The sequence below is a fragment of the Carassius auratus genome, chromosome 43 (assembly GCF_003368295.1).
Source record: "Carassius auratus strain Wakin chromosome 43, ASM336829v1, whole genome shotgun sequence".
Lineage (NCBI taxonomy): Eukaryota > Metazoa > Chordata > Actinopteri > Cypriniformes > Cyprinidae > Carassius > Carassius auratus.
Genome location: NC_039285.1, coordinates 18009479 through 18030713, shown reverse-complemented (window position 1 = coordinate 18030713; position 21235 = coordinate 18009479). Strand labels below are relative to the sequence as shown.

Below are 21235 nucleotides of genomic sequence, written 5' to 3'. Positions count from 1 at the left end.
GTTCTACTGAATTTGTATTATTATTTTTAAATAGCTAAAACTTTTAGTTTATATCACAACTTGCCCAGATCCGTGGTTTGAGTGTGTTAAATACGCATTTGACAGTTTATGACAGCTACAGTCTAATAGATTATCCCTTTTAAACATTCTGTGAATTCCGTCAAGATATACCTTGCACTCTTCATCTAGCAGGTCGAGGATGCCCATCTTGGCCTCGATGAGGTTGATACATGGCTGATTATCATAGAAATCAATGAGAGTCCAGGGGATCTGCTCTTTCATGTACTCTTCCTGCTCCAACTTAAACACATGCTGCACACGACAAGATACATCACAATTTACTACCAGAATTCAGAATTATCAACAATCAAACATAACCTGACGAGATCTGGTGTTATGAGGAGGGGGTCAGATGGTCTCACCATGTTGAACTGTTGCTGTAGTTTCTCATTGGCATAATTAATACAGAACTGTTCAAAACTGTTGATTTCGAAAGTCTCAAACCTGGAATAATAAAACAAAACATCACAATTCACTTCTGTAAATCTAAACGGAACGTCTTTCAGATAGGGCTGGGCGATATGGCTTAAAAAAAAATCTCAGATTTTTTCACACCAAACCCGATTTTCGATTTTAATCGATTTTTTTTTCTACTTAAAAACAAACTACAACCGACAAAGAAATTGCTCAAAACAAATGTACTCTTTATTTTGCTCTGATTTTCGCTTATGCAGTTTAATCTAAAATTCCCCTTTGTGTGACTTACAGTGACACAATGCACCTTCAAAATAAATGAAAATATAAATAAAAAATTTAATTGTGTGTCCCTCTATGATAAAACACTTTTGGTTAAATAAATGTAACAAAAATGACAAAATTAGATCTATTACAAAAATACATACTTGTCACAGTGGTGTCATAAAGTGCAAACAAAACTTTAAACAGTTTTCCTGAATCCCTGAAATTGTAGTTTGTTTTTTTGCGGGTGTGTGTGAACTGCGGTCTTGTTCTCTTCGTTGAGAGGCACACACCTCCCACTCGGAGTCGGCTGCATGCCTCGGTTTAAGATGCTGGAATAAATTTGTTGTGCTGCTACCTTTGGTAGCAACGGCTTTTAAACACACTTTTGCAATGTGGCGTTATTTGTTCTGTGTCTGACACTAAAAAAACAAACCAATTCCAAACAACGGATGAAAGGGTGCCTTTCTTTGGAATGAGCTCTGCGCTGTTAACTGTCATGTTGTCTGTGTGCGGCTGTAAGGAAAACGGGGGGAGGGCGAGCCCACTCTGAACTACGGAAGCCTAATGGGCCTTTCACAAAGGACGCGGTATGTGCGGCGCTTGCCGCTGGGTTGAGCGTTGCCCTTTAGATACAGCGTCCTGTGTGAAAGGCCCATAAGGGGAGAGCCGGTGGTGGAAGTTAAAGAGAAAACCGATTTTCATTAAAAACAAATCGCCCTTAACGTCAAATTCGAGTTAATCGATAAAATCGATTTATCGCCCAGCCCTACTTTCAGAGGAATGTAGTCTGTTCTGAAAGCTGTGTATCTGTGCATATGAACACACCCGTAAATGTCTAGGACTCCAATGAACGAGTGCTGTTTGACCGAAGAATGCAGCGCTTTGTTCACATGGTCCACGATCCAGTTGAAGAGTTTGGCGTAGATATGTTTGGCGAGAGCATCGCGGGCGTTTATGGCCTGTAGTTTGGGGATGGGCTTTATGTACGTTTCAGTTGCCGTCTTCAGCTTCTTATGACACAGCCAATGAGACATGTCTTGATATGTCACGCCCATCAATTCACAAAACACACTCAGGTGACCATTATTCGGCTGGAGGTAAAAGAGAGAGAGAATTACCGTACATCATTACTACACAATGAAACATTGTCTTGGGAGGCTCTGGGATATTTGGGTAAAAATTATCCTGTATGTTTAAAAATGCTATAAATTGTAAAACTTACAATCACACTTTATTTTACAGTATATGCACTCACATGTATGTAAAATGTTCATATCTAAGAAAGTAATGGTTATATAAAGTAACTACATGGCAAGGTTTAGGTTCAAGAATAGTACCTAGTTACTACCCAGTAATAACCTATTCTTGAATTTTATTTTCATCACTATACCAACATATATTATGTACATGTGGACTGTAAAATAAATACCTACCAATAAATATGTCCAACTTTATCAGTGTACATATAGCATACTTGCAGAGGGTTATATATATATATATACACTAAATAGCATATCACAACTGCTTGTATCTTCAGTGTATGTAAATTATTCTAATCTGCTAAATGAGACTATAACTCTAGAAGATATTGAGGTCTTATTAACATTAACATCATGATTTTCAATGATGTAACAATGTGTTTACATTTCACTTCAAGACATTTTATTCAGTTATTTGGTTTATACTTTTACCATATAACAATAGAATCGCAGGGCCAATCCACATAACATGAAACTCACTGGAATAATACTGCTGTCCGAGTCTCTGTCCTTCACTTCTACGTTCCCCAGGTGCAAAATTGAAGCCAGAATCTGAAACAAGCCCAACTGATAGGATTCATTTACACCTGAAAAGAGACAGCAACAAATTGACAATATGAAAAACCAAGAAAGCAGTTCAGTTTGTGTTTTTTTAGAATCAACATTATTCTGATTTTGCTCTTCAGTGCATTGTGGATTGTCCAATCTGTGATCAGGGTCGTCATGCACCTAGTTTTTGTAAGGGGGCACCAGTGACAGCTCTAACACTACTTCCTGAGACCCTGAGTCATGACAGTCTAGTAGTAACACTAGGTGCGTTTACATGGACACTTTTTGCTTCCATCGGAATTAATTCACTCTGATTGACGAATCTGAATGTAGTATTTACATGAACGCTAAATAAAGTGATCGGGTTGATATGAGCGTTAACATGTCACAAGCTTCTGATCGGATTTACTCTTTTGACAATACGCACACTGCATTAATATACAGAGTTTCCCGCTGCTGTTGCATACTGTTTTAAAAAGCACACGTGATATTTATCTACTTCGGGTCCTTATTAGGCAACGACCAGGACATGAACTGTTGTGCTGCTTAATGTTACTTAAAAAAAAAAAAAAAAAGGTGTTAAAGTGCCCCTTCCCGCACCCAAAACTAGTCGTCTGTTGATGAGAGTCTTAAACAAGGTCTGGTGGGACGTGGTCGTGTTCCACTTCACATACGCTGAGTGAAAGGGGAGATTTATAATGACAGAACACTTATTTAGGACACTTTATTCATCAGGAAGAACACCTCGTTCCTCGCGTCATACGTCATTACGCTCTTTATACGTCACTGCGCATGCGCAGTACTTTCGAATTTCGTTTTCAATCCGATCAAGTGTTTACAAAAGGAATAAACCACCCCTTACAATCCGATCAAAATTTTAGTCGGATCTGGCCAATTCAATCCAATTGACATGTTTATATGACTTTTTTATTCGGATTGTGCTTCTAGTCCTATTACGATTGGATTAGTAGTGTCCATGTAAATGCAGCTAGTGTTTGTGTTTGATGGGATAAACCCAACCCAACCAAACTTTTGAGTTTTTTCCACTGTAATAATTACTACAATGTCTTCCGACCCAATTATATACTTTTGAAACATGAGCGAAATCATGAACGCTGATGTGGAGATACTCCAGAGGAGACAAATTGTTGAATGAAGTTTTTTAGTTTTTTTTTTTCGCGCACAAAAAATATTGTTGCTTCATAACATTACTGTTGAACCACTGATGGCAGATGGACTATTGTTACGATGCTTTTCATTCTTTTCTGGACCTTGACAGTGTATTTTTACTTAGCAGTCTATGGGACAGTCACAAGCCTCCCGGTTTTCATCCAAAAATATCTAAAATTGTGTTCCAAAGAAGTTTTTAAGGGTTTGGAGCTACATGGGGGTAAGTGATTAATGACAAAATTTTCATTTTGGGGTGGAATATCCATTTAACCCAAGTCTGATATTAGATACTGTAATTTAATCTCTATGTCATCTGAACTGGTTATTTTGAGCATTAAACTCTCAACTACATGAGAAATCATTGAACTTTAAGTCTGACCAAGCAGTGAGAAGGCATTTCTGGTGGTCGACAACTCCTTGGCATCATCTATTCCATCTATCACTGGATTCCTGCCCTGTTTGGTGTAATGAAAATCACCAGCCTTTCCTGTAGGGAAACACACACACAAATTAATTATACCACACAAATACACAAACAGCAGTCCTTCTGAAGGATCTATTCCAAAGATATATTATGTTCACCAATGAAGCTATAATTGTGCAAGAAAATTCCCAACCATTAAAATGATATTTAGGAGAAAAAACTATAATCAGACTTAGTCATTAATACACACATATCTGAATTAATAAAAACATCTTATTCACAGACAAACCCTAAAATACAAAGCCCTGCTCACAGATTAAATTAATGATGTACTGTTGCTTGGCAACAGAGTCCTTATTGAGATGCACACTCACACATAAACCCTCACATTAACGGGGCGTCAGCTGAGCAGGAAGTCAGCTGAGTAGGCAAACAGCAGGAGAGAGCACAGAGCCAGCAGTGTGTGTGTGTTTCAAAGCTAGTGGGTGAAGCGAACAGAGAAGAGATGATAACGATAGATGTGTGTGTGGAACTGAACCACAGTAGCTACAGTATTCTTATGTGGTTCTGTGTGTGTGTGTTTGCATAGCATGTGTGTGTATTTAGACCTGCACAGCCCGCCTCTCAGTAGGACAGTTCTGATATCCTCTCTCCATGCTGTGCACACTCTAATCAGACACGTTACCCACAAACACACGTCGGGTCAAGCCGTCTCTTCTATGGGGAAGTCGTGGCCTAATGGTTAGAGGGTCGGCCTCCCAATCGAAGCGTTGTGAGTTCTAGTCTCGGGCCGGACGGAATTGTGGGTGGGGGGAGTTCATGTACAGCTCTCTCTCCACATTCAATACCACGACTTAGGTGCCCTTGAGCAAGGCATCGAACCCCCAACTGCTCCCCGGGCGCCGCAGCATAAATGGCTGCCCACTGCTCCGGTTGTGTGCTCACAGTGTGTGTGTGTGTTCACTGCTCTGTATGTGTGCATTTCGGATGGGTTAAATGCAGAGCACAAATTCTGAGTATGGGTCATCATACTTGGCTGAATGTCACTTCACTTTCACTTTCACTTTCACACGTTTACTAGGACTCTATGCAAATGTCTCTTTTTTAAATTCTGTTTTTTTTTTTTATTTACATTTTTCTGGATTCTATTAAACTAAATTTTGATAATCAAAAACAATGTCTAATTAATGAAACCTATACTATTTAACAACTATTCATTGTAAATTAAACAAAAAATACCTTTTTAGAGCCCTTTAAAATCCTTAAATTTTTTCTCCAATTTGGTTTAATTTAGATTTTCCAAATTGTTCTTTTTTGACAGTTTAATTACATTTTAATATCAGAAAAAGAATGTCTAATACATTGAGCAATTGGATAGGGCCCTATAATTTTTTTTTTTTTTTTTAAACTGTCTAGATTTTTCTGGATTTATTATTTAATGGTAAAAATGGTGGCAATTAAATAAATCATAAAACATACACAAGTTAATATGTAAGCAAATTATAAGTAACAATTCCTTTTATTTTTTTATGACAAACAAAGTGCTGCACACTTTCAAAAAATTATACATTTTTTATTATGTAATCTTTTATTATTCTGTGATCCATCAGCTTTTTCCCCCTACCAATATTTGTACAATTTAAATTGTTCCTGTCTGGCTCACCAAGTTTCAAGGCTTTGAACTCCGGGAGGTGAGCAGATGCACAGAGCTGATAGAAGATATGATAATTCCTCTCCTCATCCGCCTGAAAAACAAAGGATGTAGGAAAAACATAAATAGTATGTAAGACCAAAAAAACCTTAGCAGGTATACTAAATATCCATCACAGTACAACCATCCAGCATCATATTCTATTTTGAGTTATATATGATAAATGGACAGAATTAGGTTGGAAGGACATCGGATTGGACAGAAATTCTGAACAGCCTACAAAGTTTCATGCTATAGTTGATTTTACAGTTACCAAATATTGTTAAAAAATATAGAAATAATATATTCCTAACTGCTTTTTTTTTTTTTTTTTTTTTTAGTATTTAGTATTTCCATTTTTTCCACAATACACAATACACAAAGGTAAAATGTTTAATGAATTGGTTTGTTTAAAATCTTAAGGGTTATAATATACAGAAAATTTAGCTACATGTAACACATATTATTTTTACTAGGGATGTCCCCAATTACTCTGAAGGGACTTATCAATAATGAAAACAATGATTATGTGTAATGTACTTTTTCATTGAATTTGAAAATATGAAATTTCTCAAATGGGTACCTCAATTTGATAAGCAATTCCTCATCAAATACTGCCATGTATTACTACCCAATAACACCAAAGTCTTTTACATTTTTGTATTAAAGGGGTCATATGATTTCCATTCTCTTTGGAGTGTTACAAGCTCTTGGTGCATGAAGAAGATCTGTAAAGTTGCAAAGACTAGAGTCTGTCACGCCACTCTGTTCCCTTTTCGGTCTTGAACTGATGGTAAAACTAAGGACATTATTAACGGTCTTTACATTTATTTTGAAAGATGAAGCTCATGATTATGGAAAGGGGTGTTACATTTCCGATGAGTGCTTGCAGTGATTGGACAATCACAATGCACTGGGTCACTTGGCCAATCAGAGCAGACTGAGCTTGTTGGAAGGAGGGACTTTGTAGAAAACGATGTGTTTGAGAGAGGCGGGGCATAGAGGACCTAAAATAATATACAGTATTTGAAAAATTATGTGTTTTTTGAACATTAAAGCATGCCAATATATTCTGTTACACCGAATAATGATCTCTGACCCCCATATGACCCCTTTAAGATGAAAAAAAAAACTTCTGAGGAAAAAAGAGCTGCACTTACTGTAGAATCGTTACATACTCCTACATAATTTTTTTTCTTAAGATGATTTTCATGAATCCAGCATCAGAACCCATAGACACATTTTCCATAAATAATATAAATCCATGAGTCTATTAAATGCACTCTGCCTCTCACCAAACTAGACTATCAGAACTTTAGCAGGAAATTAAAAGAGGTGAATTCATTAAGAATGTAAGCTTATGTAATTTTGTTTTCATAAGATTTTCATTCGATGCTTAAAAGTAAACTGTACACAAATATCCCTTTTTAATAATAAGACAGCATTACCTGTGCCAGGCAAATAACAATGACCTCTGTGAATAATTATCTAAAATAAACCTAATTTATATAGAAATGAGCATTCACACTAAAGAGAAGGCTAATGACATCATTTGCATATATGTCACATACCAGTGCAGACTAAGGCTGCATGATAAATTGCATGCAATATTTAATGCGCACCTTGTCAGTAAAGCCGACAAGACTGACAAGCTGCGCAAAAACACGATCATAGAATTCAACACAAAAGCAGTCTGTAAGAGTATGTTACATAACACTGAACAGACATGTTTAACTCCATTATCCTCATTCCTGTCCTGTTTTAATCTTTCTAAAGCTTCCCAGAAGGAGAAAAACCCTCTGAATTTCAGTCGTTTCTCACACCATGGGCCAAATGAGATGGTTTATGTAGCGCTGAGAGGACAAAACTTGAAGTGCCAATAATAGATATAACCAATATAACCTATAATAGAGGTGGAACCCTGACTAACAACACGAAGAGCCTAAAAATGTGTCAGCGTCTAAAATCACTTCTTATACCCTTACATAGTGCACTATTTGATAGTGATGCACCAAAAACTTTTTACTGAACACCTAAACCAAAATTAACGTTTTATTTAGCAGAAAATAAAGTTTTATTTAGAAAACTAAAGTTAAAGTTTAGAGAAAAATAGTTAAAATAAAATGTATTCAGTAAACAATTAATGAATCAAATATATTTAATAATCAACACTAAAAAACTGTACTATATATTAAAATGCACATTAGTTCATTTTATATCAGTGATTATTAATGATATATTAATTAATTGTTGAAATATAAACATTTAAATAGTGTCTGTAATTAAAACTTGATATTCATTCATTTCATATTTGATTTAACTCAATATTTTTCACTATTGGATGAGATATATTTAAATATAAACATTTTTTTCTAGCTTCATCTAGAATCTTTCTGAGCTTTTTTCTGAACTTATCAAAGTGCATTCTGAATGTTGTTTCCCCTGTGAAGGACTTAGATACCAAAAAAAGGTATCCAAGAAGCCAGAATAATATTAGTTGATAGCTCAACATGGAGTCTGGGAAGTGTAGAAGGACACAGGAGCCTTCAAGGAATGAAAATAGGCCTGTGAATTAAATCCCTGAGGGTTCTGAGAGGAGCTAAATTTAGAGCTGACATAAGCGGGAAGTGTGGTGTGCTTCAGAGGGTGCGGCAGGCTGGCTGCTCCTGTGTGTGTACACTGTCTTATGCCATTCCTCAAAGCAGTTTCAATTTCTAGTCAGAATTCATACTGCAGGATTGTTTTTTCAATTTTAATCAATTCAGATTTTGAAAAACTGAAATTGATCATGACTTCCATCCCAAAAAATTGCAATAATTGTCGATTTCATAACAAAACCACCTCAGTTCAAGCGGCAGCACAGAAAGTAAATGAACCATTATTTTTTTCCATTTTACTACAAGTTATAGCACAAAATAAACATGAATGACCACCAGAATGTAGAAAGGTAAGCTACAACTTAATGAAATGTAACATATCTTATAACTGATCAATCAGTGTTTCAACCATTAAACCATTTTAGATACTGCCACAGTTTTAGGCCCCTCGCTTGCCAAAATCTAAAAGATATAGTTTAAGATTTTTAGCAAGGGTTGCACCTCTATTATTGGTTATTGTAACAATGAGTCAGAGACGTTCGGATCCATTTGCAGTATATTTAATAAGAGAATGGTTATACAGGCAGAGATCGGAGAACAGCGTCAAGTATGTCAGGGTATATTCAAAATCAGAAACAGTAACAAGCAGAGGTCGAGGCAGGCGGCAGAGATTCAAAGGCGGTATACACAATCCAAAATCTGACACGGAAAGAACAAACACAGGGAAAACGCTCGGAAATACTAGATGGCGCTAAACAAGACTTCGCAATGATTGAGAGTCCGAACACAGTTTATATAGGGGAGTGGTAATGGGGAACACCTGGTTACGATTAGCCCTAAGAACGGGATTATGGGAAATGGAGTTGGGAATGAAAATAGAAGATGCCAGAGTCCTGAGTGGAGTGCCCTCTATAGGAGTTCAGGGGCACTCCAGCTGATGATCGTGACAGTTATATTGGTTATAACTATATTGACACCTCTATTATTGCCCCTAAACTGATCAGCCCTACATACACATCTCATTTGGCCCATGGTGTGAGAAACAGCTGGAATTCAGAGGGTTTTTCTTCTTCTGAGAAGCTTTAGAAGTCAATAAAATGGTTTTTAAACGATACATTTTTAGATTTACCTCAGAAAAGCTGTTTCTTCAATGTTGGGTTAGACGTAATGCTTAGCTATTCGACAAATCATTCAGTTATTTGTTATCAAATAAGTTAATTTGTCTTGTATAAAAGAATCGGTTGTCATGTTTATTGATGAAAATATTTCTTCAGTGTCTGATAGACATATCCAAATGAATCTAGATTTGAATCTAAATCGAATCGTGAAATTTGTCAATACCCAGTCACTAGCAGATGCCATTCGCATACATGTCTCATAACTATTCATTAATGATGTCAAATCAAATTTCCATCTGAAAGGCACATGGATTTCCATGGTCTTCCCACCACCATTTTCTGGACTGATTTTTAAACATTCATTATTTGCATTGCTCTTTTGAAATGAAAAAGGGTTTGATACACTATGTCAATATACTCTACCATTCATTCAAATTCAGTCTATTAAAAAGACAGAGAAATTGTCACGGCACTGCAACCACAATACATTAACATATAACCACCCAAATTTATATATCAATAGTATTTTATGCCAAAAGCACAATTACTAATTTCATCAAAAAGGGTAGACAATCCTGACATAAGTCAAGTTTTAAAGGTATAGTAGCAAAAGGTATAGTGGAAAATGGGCTTGATATGTCATGCATGCTTGCATCTTACCTGAAATACAACACGTGATTTCTCCAAGAGATATGTCCTCATGTTCGCACCGATAATGTGAAACTTCTTATCAAAGCCTATCTCAATGTATTTCCCAAATCGACTGCTATTGTCATTCCTGGTGGTCTTGGCGTTACCGATAGACTAGAAATGAGAGGAGAAAAACATCAGCTTGAGTGGACTGACCTATGGGTTTCTTTATTGCTTTTGTTAGAAGAGTACAGGGTTAAAAGTTTAAGGAGCATACAGAGAGGTTATTGCTTTAAAAAAAAACACAGGGACAGGAAGATCATGTGTGTGGGAAACGACACAGTGTTGCATCTCTGGGTCTCTACAGCAGGTCAGGAAGTTGATCCTGTCTCCCCCACAGAGCAGAAACCTGCTGAGGAACACTATCAGAATGAACAGCATCCTTATACGACACAAATTCATTAAACCTGGCTAAACAGGGTCAGATCATTTGTGTTTTTTAAGGTGGTTTTCACTCTGGGTTTCATCTGTTTGTACCTAGGTATGGACTATAGCCTAACTTGACTCTGAACAGGTCTCTTTCAGATTGTTATTAAGCTCTGAACAACAGTATAAAAGTGCATTTGGTTATATTTTCTTATCATCTACCACAGCACTTTCCAAAATATGAAAGCATTTCTCACATGAAAATCTGACTGAAAAGAATTTGATCTACCGTAATATTTAATGGTTGTTTGTTTTTTTGTTAAATGTTCGACTAAAGTAGCCAATAATAATTGTTAAAATAACCAAATGTACAATCAGCTATATATAATGAAACCATCATATTTAAATAAATCATATTAAACACATCATAAAATGTAATATCCTAAATTTATAAAAACATCTGGAGTTCCTGTTATGCATTAACAATAACGTATGAGGTATCTAGGTTCTGAAACATTGATTGTGATGTTTTTAAGTATGCTGAATTAAAATATGAGTGGAGGACAGCAGAGAAGGTCATACGAGCATTCATGGTGACACTAAACTTACATTTATACACATGCGAGCACTCAAACACACACAAACACACTCTCTGTGCTGTTTCAAGGGAAATGAGCCCTGGGGAGGAGAAGACCAAGCAATGAAGGGCAGATATAACGCTCTGAACAAGACGCTCATGTTTAGCCAGTGAGCTTTTAGTCTCTCAGCCCAAGGGGTTTGGCTTTCTGAGATATGAATGTCTGTATTATTAAAGCCCCTCATGAAAACAAACAGCCTAAGTCTCAGTTCTGAGTCCAGAATGGCACACTCATCTAATAATGCAGGAAAAACTCACCTCCATGATAGGGTTGGATGCCAGAACCTTTTCTTCCACATTTGCTTCGCTGGCAGAGCCGCTGACTGTTGCAAAGTAACGCATGGCATATTTGGCTGAAACAGTTTTCCCTGCTCCAGATTCTCCACTCACAATGATGGACTGATTCCTCTCATCCCTGAATGATGTGAAAAAATTCAAGATAAATGCAAGGGGGAAAAAATAAGTTCTGCTTTTAAGTTGTTTCTACGCAATACTAGGGCATTGCTGGGGGTTAGTATGGTTTCTGGATGGTTGTAAGGGAGTTGCTAGGTGTTGTGGGTGGTTCCTAGGGTATTCTGGGTAGTTTTTAGGTGGTTACTAGGGTGTTATGGAGGCGTACAGCCAGGACTGTAGAGGAAAAACACAAGGCTTTGAGGAAATGATGTTCCACCAAAACTGTAGCATTTGCTGCAATACAGGCATCCATTGATCAATGAAAATTTCTGATAGACAGGTCCAGCTGTGTAAACCATTGCAGCTGCATTGAAAAGAAGTGAGTGACCCAAGAAAATGAGTGAGATTTAGAAACATTACCGTGGCGGGGTCTATTTTTGGCTGGGCTGCAGTGAGCAACATCCTGACCTACAAACCTTCTCTTTCGATTGAGCTATATAGCTCATACTCACACGCTCACATGCTCAAACCAGAGACATACTCTGTGCCAACGTTAATGTGTAGGCTAATGCAATACAAGCTCAGTTCCATTGTACATACAGTGCTTAACAAATTTATTAGACCACCACCACCCAATGTAAGGATTTTGCCACAGCTGCCCCTAAACTAACAGTATTGGTGTTTAGCACATTAAGTTTTTATGTTCCTGTAATAGTTAATTCACCAGTAAGTGTAAGCTCTTTAGTCGCAGTAGTGTTTGTAATGCTTTAATATAATTATTGTTGTAACCCATGAATTTCCTGTGGAGGTAGAGCATTGCATTAGCAGTGCAAAAGGTTGTGGGTTCAATTCCCAGGGAACACAAATGCTAGTAAAAAAAAAAATAATGATATTAATTTATAGCCTGAATGCACGCTAAGACACTTTGGATAAACGCATCTGCTAAATGTATAGATGTAAATGTAGATCACCTGTCATAATAAAGAGAAAACTGAAATACTGGTGGATTAACCATTACATAAACAAATGATCTCGATAATCACCAATAATACTAGTTTGCGACAGATCTTACATTGGGTGGTGGTGGTGATCTAATAAATTAGTTAAGCACTGTAACTGTACCTAAGCAGGTAATTATTATTGGAAGGTAATGTGTTACTAAGACCCTGACATACCGTATTTTTCGGGACTATAAGTATAAGTATAAGTATAAGTATAAGTATAAGTATAAGTCGCATCAGTCCAAAAATACGTCATGATGAGGAAAAAAAAACATATAAGTCGCAATGGACTATAATTTGCATTTATTTAGAACCAAGCACCAAGAGAAAACATTACCATCTCTATACTGCTCAGTGGTAGACTACAGGAGCAATGAGCAGCATAGAGCGCCCTCTCGTGGCTGGAGAAGGTAATGTTTTCTCTTGATTCATTTCTCTTGGTTCATGTCAAATTAATTTAGATAAATAAGTCGCACCTGACTATAAGTCACAGGACCAGCCACACTATGAAAAAAAGTGCGACTTAAAGTCCGGAAAATATGGTACTCTAAACCAAATCGAAGAACAAACAGGTGTGATGCCATTCAAACTAAATTTTAACATCTTATTAATTTCACCAACTTCAGCTTGCTCAACCCCACCTGGCCATCTGTTTGTAAGCCTCTTCTGCCACTGCGAAGATGTGAGGGTCCATGTCACCCATATTCTGCCCGCTGTACGCGTTAATGATGTCAGTTCCATAGATGGGCAGCGTCTCATATGGGTTTATAGCGACTAGAACAATACCTGGGTCAAACGATAAAAAACACTGTGCTCAATAATTCTAGATACATTGTGTGTCTAGTGTGTGTGTGTGTGTATATGTGTTTGTTTACCGCAGTACGTGTAGATGAGTTTGGAATCAATGAAGCGCACTTTCAGATTGTGTAACACGGCGGGCTCATGAAGATAACTGAGAGCAGTCAGGTCATTTTCTCCCACCAGGATATCTGGGTTACGGAGGTATGGTAGGTTTTTTGTCTTGGGGTCCAATTTGTACTCAAGTTCCTGAATAGAACAATACAAGAAAAGACTTTTGAAAAATTATATGTATGATTATACATCTTCTGAAGTCAGATGATGGGTTTCTGCGAGGAAAAGACTGAAAAACCGACTCAATCACAATTCAGCATATTCAAACCTGAATCGGTCCCAAGCCCGCAGGAGAGCCAATGGACTTCTGTGCTATGAAATTATCTTGGTGTCAGAAATCCACAAATCATGTCCTTTTGTTTTACACTGAAATATCTAAATCAAATAAATCTGGACCAATGTGATTGACATTCTTTTAAAAACACAAATTAATTCCTATTTCTCATAAAAATCTAAATACTACTATCATAAAAATACTACCACCACTTCTTTTACTTGTCGTTACCCCCTACAGAGATCACTAATGTGAGATTTAAAGATTCTTTCTGATCAGAAGGAATATTCAAAGGTGTTTTGTGCATGATTGTGCATAATTATTAGGCATGTTTTTTTTTCTTCGACAGGTAAAATGGACCATTGTGTCAGCAGGGTCACAATTTGTTGGATACAAAGAATTTATCACTTTAAGCCACATCTTCCCTCAACAGCAATTAAATATCAAATTATTATATACAACCTTAACAGTAATTGTTAAGATTGGTTTAGATTTCGTGAAAAATATAATCAAAATATTTATTTACCCATTAATTATGCATAAAGTTCATTCATTCATTCATTCATTCATTCATCAGATAGCTGTACATTTATGAAGTGGAACTACTTATCCAACATGGGGGAATCTTTTGCATTATTACTGACATACAGTAACATCAGGTGTGTTTTACACCCCTTTTTGGTACAATCTGAACCTTGATTTAAAATAGTTGTTGTAATATCTTTCTACACAAGTCTCATATAAAAAAGTATAACGTTTTAATGTTGTTCTTGTAATTCCATGTGGGTCATTTACAAATTACGTATGCTTGACTGCTGAGGGGTCTATTAAAGCATTTACTGTAACATGTTGAAATGACTGTCGATAATACTCAGTTTGACTGACAGTGGTACATTTAAGCTAATGGTTAATGATCTGGACTGCTAACACGAAGACTGTAGGATAAATCCCTTGGAGCAATCCCAATAAAATTAAAGTGCTCCAGTAAATCTATACCGTGAGCAATGCTAATGAAAAGAGTCTGATGAGGCTTATAAACACTCATTACACTATTACACACACGCTGACCTTTCCATCCTCCAATTGTAGCTGCAGCAATCCATCTCCTTGTCTGTAGTCCTTGGTGAGCTCTGCTGACTTCCACACTTCTTCTACATCAGGGATCCAGACCCGTGCAAACTGTAAAGACAGAATTATCAGTTAATATCACTCGCTCACACAGGTTTCTTTGAATATTTCTATTTAACACAGATTTGAGTCATTGTAATTCATCATATGGAAATTTGACACACACACACACACACACACACACACGTTTGTTTTTGTGAAAAGAGGGGACATCCCATAGGCGTAATGGTTTTTATAATGTACAAACTGTATATTCTATGGCCCTACACCAACCCTACACCTAACCCTAACCCTCACAGGGAACTTTTCTGCATTTTTACTTTCTCAAAAAAACTCATTTTGTATGATTTATAAGCGTTTAGAAAAAATGGGGACATGGGTTATGTCCTCATAATTCACCCTCTCCTTTTAATACCTGTGTCATGATATGTCACAAAAACAAGAGCACACACACACACACACACACAAAATATTTATTTAAAAGAGAAAAACTTAGGGAACACTTTTGAGAGATAACACAAAAATATGTAGAGAATAAAGCAGCATGGATGAGCTATAGTAATCAATTCCGTCAACTTGCTCCAACATATTCAACAGAGTCAGTGTGGTCCATTTTTCACTCTGTGTGTGTTTTAAGCATTTCTGAATGCTGCCTGACTGTGTCAGCACTGATTACGTCAGAGTTAGTCACATGGGCCAGATGGGATATAGCCCAGCTTTCCACACCACCATTATAACTAATTCATGTATGAGGCTCACAGAGAAACACTGGCACTCTCCACCTCAGAAAACTCATGGATTTTTAACATTAAGTCATATTAAAGTCAAAGGTACCAATACCAGTGAAATTTCACAATACCACAGCAAAAAAAGAGTAAAACATCCTTAATTTATATTGTCCAATATGGTGCACTCATCCTGCATCTTTATGTTCACAAATCAAATGTGTTTACTTTATTACATCACCAGTGGGAATTCAAGAATGAATTTGAGGGCATATGCGTAACCACAAGCACTCAAATATGTCATATGCTCACAAATATCATAAAAAAATTATTACAAATATAATTAAAAAGAAAGTAAACACTGTAACCAAAAGGGCACTCAGTATTCTGGGAAGTTTGTGTGCACTGGGAATCAAATTTTTCAAATAGATCCAGGGTAACCCTCAATTTATATACAGCACACAGTGAAAATTACATTATTATGACAGTAGGCAAATGCATAAAGTGCAGCAAAATTTTAAATCCCGAGTTTAAAGTTTAAAGCTTAAAGCATTCAATTTACATGGACAGACTGTCACGCAGAGAACATGTGATCATGTTGAATACACATACACACTTCACAAGATCTCATAGCTGGATTTGACTAAGTTTGCAAGGTTTGTGAAATTAAATGTTCATTAGGCATTCAAAGATTTGTTTAAATTATATAAATGCATATTTTCTTAATGCTGATGGAAAAAGATAAGGTATTATAATTTTGCCTTTCTATTACTAATAGGCCTAATATAAAAGCAATCGTTATAATACTTTCTGTATACATTTATTCCTTTGTTTAACCATTCTATCTGATTATTAGAAAGACTCCTATCCATATTAGACAGAACTGTTAATGCCGATGACGAACAAGAGAAAGAGTGTGAGCACTGTGTGTGCTCAGGGGCTGCCACTCTCAGCGCCGTCAAAATAAAAGTCCCGCCTTGAACACATCGGCCAATCAGAAAAATTTATCGGCCAATGCCGATATTTGAAAAATGCCAAATATCGGCTGATAAATTGGCTTTGGCTATATATCGTTCAACCACTATATCTGAGGTGGTAATGTGGCCAAGATGAATCTTCAATGAAAGAAGATGTATTTCAAGACATTTGTCAGTTTTTTGTCCTTAAAATGCTAAAATCTCATCCTACGACTCTATTGCTAATTACAAAACATTTTAGAGCTTGTAAAGGAGGTTTGAGCCATTGATCTCTCTCAAAAAATACCAAAGATTATAAAAACATTTCAAACTTGACTCTTCTGTAGTTACACAATGTGATAAGACCAATGGAAAATGAAAAGTTGTGATTTTCTATGCTGATTTGGCTAGCAACAATAATCTGATTCCGGTGTAATAATCAAGGGACTGCCGTACCATTGCACCATGCACCCATGGTATGGCAGCAAAGTTTCGCATTTTAGAGCTAGTAATGGATGTTTGAGCCATTGATTTGCAGACTATGCAGCTATTAGAAATAGAGGCAGAGAGGGATTAATTGTAGCTGTGTGAAGCTTGTGTAAGACCATCCTTAAAAATATTCTTGTTTGCCGTAACCCGACCGACCCTGTAAATTTAGGACCGACTCAATTTTTTTTTTTTTTTGCTTTTAGGCCGACTGACTTGCCGAATGTAAATTTGCATTAAGACCGACCAATTTTTTTTTTACTCTTCAAACAACTAATACAAAAGCAATAAAATACTGTTAATTATATTTAAGTACGTATTGTAAATATATAAATTGCCTAGGCCTACTGTAAGGACGCGGAGGCTGCGTTAGAATCCATGTGCAGTTTAATAACATCCACAGCAGACATATCCAAACAGTAGGCAGAGAATCGTAATCGTAGAAGGCAGAGAATCATACACAGATAGGCAGTCCAATCCAAACAACAAGACAGTGGGCAAATCCAAAGGCAGTAACAGGGAAACCAGGCAAAGATCATACACAATAAGGCAAACTATGGCAATGGGAAAAACGCTCGGTAAGGCAGACAGGCTGGCAATACTTCGCAACATGATAGTGGTTGCGGCCATGCTTATATATAACACAAACAGGAAGTACAGGTGAAGCAGAGGGAGCGGACACAGTCAGTACTCGGGAGAGGGCTCCCTCTGCTGGCGTGGCGTAACACCTACATACAAATGAAGGCTATCTTCGTTAATAAAAAAAAAACCCGTGACGTCATCTTTGTTTACACGGATGTCACACTATGGCCTGTACGTTCGCCGAGTCAACGGTTCGCGCTTGGTAATGATGGCTGCGGCTGCAGTAAACTAAATGTTCACAGTCACTGTTCAAAGTCATATGGGTTCGGGCACCATAATACATCTAAAACGTTCATGAAAACAGCTCGACACCGCTTTAACTTGGCATGTCTACTTGGGTGTCGACTGTCTCTTTATGTTCGAAAATCTATTGCACGAATCAAGCACGAATCAACCAACACACGTTTCAAAAACGAAAATAGGAAATTTATTTTAACGACCTTCTCTCGGAGCGCGTCCAGTTTTTGTTTTTTTTGGAACACGTGTCACACACTAACTGCAGCTTCAGACAAACATGCATAACAGCAAATAATACTTCTTTACAAAGTTTCTCTTTTTACAACAGAAATGTGAATTCTGCCGGTATGCAGTCTCATACAGTTTCGGGCCAGAATCGCCTAGGGCTGTCAAAATAGCTGAAAAACTAAATTCAAATGTTTTACTTAAATATGAACAAAATTCCAATTGTATTCAAATTTAAAATGCATAATTTCAGTTAGGGTGAAGAAAAGCTTTATTCTTCTTTTCTGAGGCCTCAAAATAGCGCATCGAGTTTATTCGAAGCATTATACATGACTGTGAAAAAAAACAACATACTATTTAAAATAATGTTTATGAACCAATTAATATTAATTCAGTTGCTTAAAGAACTATAAACAAAACAGCATCATTTATGCATGCATTGTTAAATAAATAAAAAGGATATACAAAATATATTTTTTCATTTGAAAACATGAGATGCAGTGGGATGGGGAACAAAAACCCAACATAAACTTTAGACATGCAAAATCGATTTTACAATCGATTCAATGAACACTTGTCACTCAAATCAAACAGGATTTTTTTCACAAAAGTATCAACCCAAGAAAGCAAAGTAAACGGTCTCTAATTTGTAGGTTGCATTGATACGTAGCGGTGGATGCAAGTAAAACAATATAACAGTACATCATTTTTTTCTTCTCTCCTGAATTTCATGCAATAAACATGTTTTTGACAAAGATTTAAATTTGTTTGTGGTCTATATAGCCTGCATCAAAATGAGGTTTGCAATGATGCGCCCGAAGGCACGGGTTGAAGACCCAGTCAGTGACGTCACGATACGCTACCGTATTTTTCGGACTATAAGTCACACCTGAGTATAAGTCACATCAGTCAAAAAATACGTCATGATGAGGAAAAAACATATAAAATAAATAAAATGTAATAGCTTGGAAAAACATGGTAACATTTTGTCATTTTTTTTCATATTGTTTTTGGTTATATTTATTTGGGTCTTTGCGGCTTTTGGTTCTTTTGCTGTTGTAGGCTATAAGGACCTTTCTAATGAGTAATATGGAACTGTAATGTGGTCAAGACCAGCCTGGAATTACTTTAGCCTTTTTCCTGAAAAATTCATATTTTAGAATGTTTGTCAATCCAGATTTATACATTCAGCAGCCCCTTATTATATAATAATGCCGAGACACAATTGGTCATTCAGTGTCATTAAACAATAATTTTACTGCTACTAATGTTAATATAAAAGATGCTAAATTTGGAGTGACTTGAAGGTGATACTAAAAGATGAACTAAAGATGTCCTAGGACACAACATGCAGTCATAATGTACTGTATAATAATATAATGTGCTGAACTTATTCTTAGCCTCTAATTCAATCACTGGTGAGTGAAGTCTACCAATGTATTGGCCAGTGGCTAACAGCAGACAATATTTTGTCACAAATGTGAAATTTAGTTATGTATGCACAAGATTTACTCACAGTGTAGAGAGTTGGTATAATTATTACAAGGTCCTAACTGGACAAATTCTATAAAATCTCTGCATATTACTGTTTGAAATATTTTTTAATCTAAAGTATAAGCATGTTTCTTTTACACATTTACTTTTTAATCAATTGTCAAATGATTTTAAATTTCTTAAACAGTAGTAATAATAATAATAATAATAAAATCATATCAGCTTTATATCGAATATCGGCCCCGCTGCTTTCCAAGGTATCAGCATCGGCATCGGCTATCAAAAAACACATATCAGTCAACCACTACTCAGGTGTGCATTATTTTTCTAATAATTCAACAACCCATTATCAGTTGTTCTTTAAAGTGTCGAGTAAACTAAAAATGTTACTAGTCAATGGCCATTCTTTTGCCAGTGTGTGCATAGAGGGTTGTATCCATATTAACCATAAATAATTAACAAGCAGTTTAGAAAAACCCCCACAGATTTATGCTCTGAAACGGACAACCATCCACAGAAGCATTGACGTATTCGTTTCTCTAACCTGAGTCTCTGGAGGAGACAAGCCCAGAACTGAGCTCCTAGCAACAGAGATACAAGAACAAGAGGAGAGAGGGTAAAAATAGCATCTCAACACAATCTCTCTCTCTCTCTCACACACACACACACACACACAGTGTCAAAAACGCGGTCACTGCAGCAGACACAACTTGTGCCTACATCTCTCCCACTTGGCCACATTTACACTTACTGGCAATCACCCATAATGCCAGAAAATTGAGGATTACAGGATAGTGTGAAAACAGCAAATGTTGGGTTTCAATACAGCTGAAAAAAAACACATGAGATAATCCTCATGTGACACGACCACATGATTCAGCAGACAGAAACAGACAAACACGCACACACATGACCCAGCAACCAATAAAAGGGCATCTGTAATGTTACATAATACATGAAAATGTGGTATGTTCAGCACAAACACAAACACTTATGTGCATCTAGAAGGTTTCATTATAAAAATACACAATGCTCATACACACTGCAAAGTTTTGGAAGTGCCATCTCTAAATTATAGTTATAAAGTGTATACAGACCAAATTACAGACAGAATTACAGTGTCAGACATAGTAATGGCTATAGTAATGTCTCTGTGTCTCAAGGCTGTAAGAAGCATGAATGCTTAAGACTAGAGTATATTCCAGATTTTACGCAACCACTTAGCATATGTATAGCCAAATGATTAGCCTTTATACTTTATGTGATAGTGAGTCCATGTGTGAATCCATGTCAAGCGCATTAAGTCCAGTGGTGTGAAAAAGTTTACCAGGGACAGGATTTTACCAAGGTTTAGATGAGGTTAATCCCAACCAGGTAAACTACACCTCTGATTTATCGTCATTAACCTAATCTTCACTCCATTCATCTCAATCTCATTCACTTGTAGTGTTTCAATGAAACCCAACTGTGAGCCACGTGAAAGTTCATTTCTTGACTAAGTCATTCAATTTGGATAACATT

General features: G+C 36.6%; 1 protein-coding gene across 5 annotated transcripts in view; it reads right to left on the bottom strand.

The window, feature by feature from the left end:
- LOC113061820 (unconventional myosin-Va-like) overlaps positions 1–21235 on the bottom strand; it is an 85032-nt gene that overhangs the window by 51607 nt on the left and 12190 nt on the right. For all 5 annotated transcript variants that reach the window (XM_026231269.1, XM_026231272.1, XM_026231268.1 and 2 more), the window contains exons 2-12: positions 14890–15000; positions 13511–13682; positions 13277–13421; positions 11500–11656; positions 10209–10352; positions 5807–5888; positions 4099–4206; positions 2481–2587; positions 1567–1832; positions 423–504; positions 172–312 (exon numbers count right to left, since the gene is read on the bottom strand). In XM_026231269.1, coding sequence (XP_026087054.1) covers positions 172–312; positions 423–504; positions 1567–1832; positions 2481–2587; positions 4099–4206; positions 5807–5888; positions 10209–10352; positions 11500–11656; positions 13277–13421; positions 13511–13682; positions 14890–15000 — 1515 coding nt within the window. The remainder of the gene's footprint in view (positions 1–171; positions 313–422; positions 505–1566; positions 1833–2480; positions 2588–4098; positions 4207–5806; positions 5889–10208; positions 10353–11499; positions 11657–13276; positions 13422–13510; positions 13683–14889; positions 15001–21235) is intronic.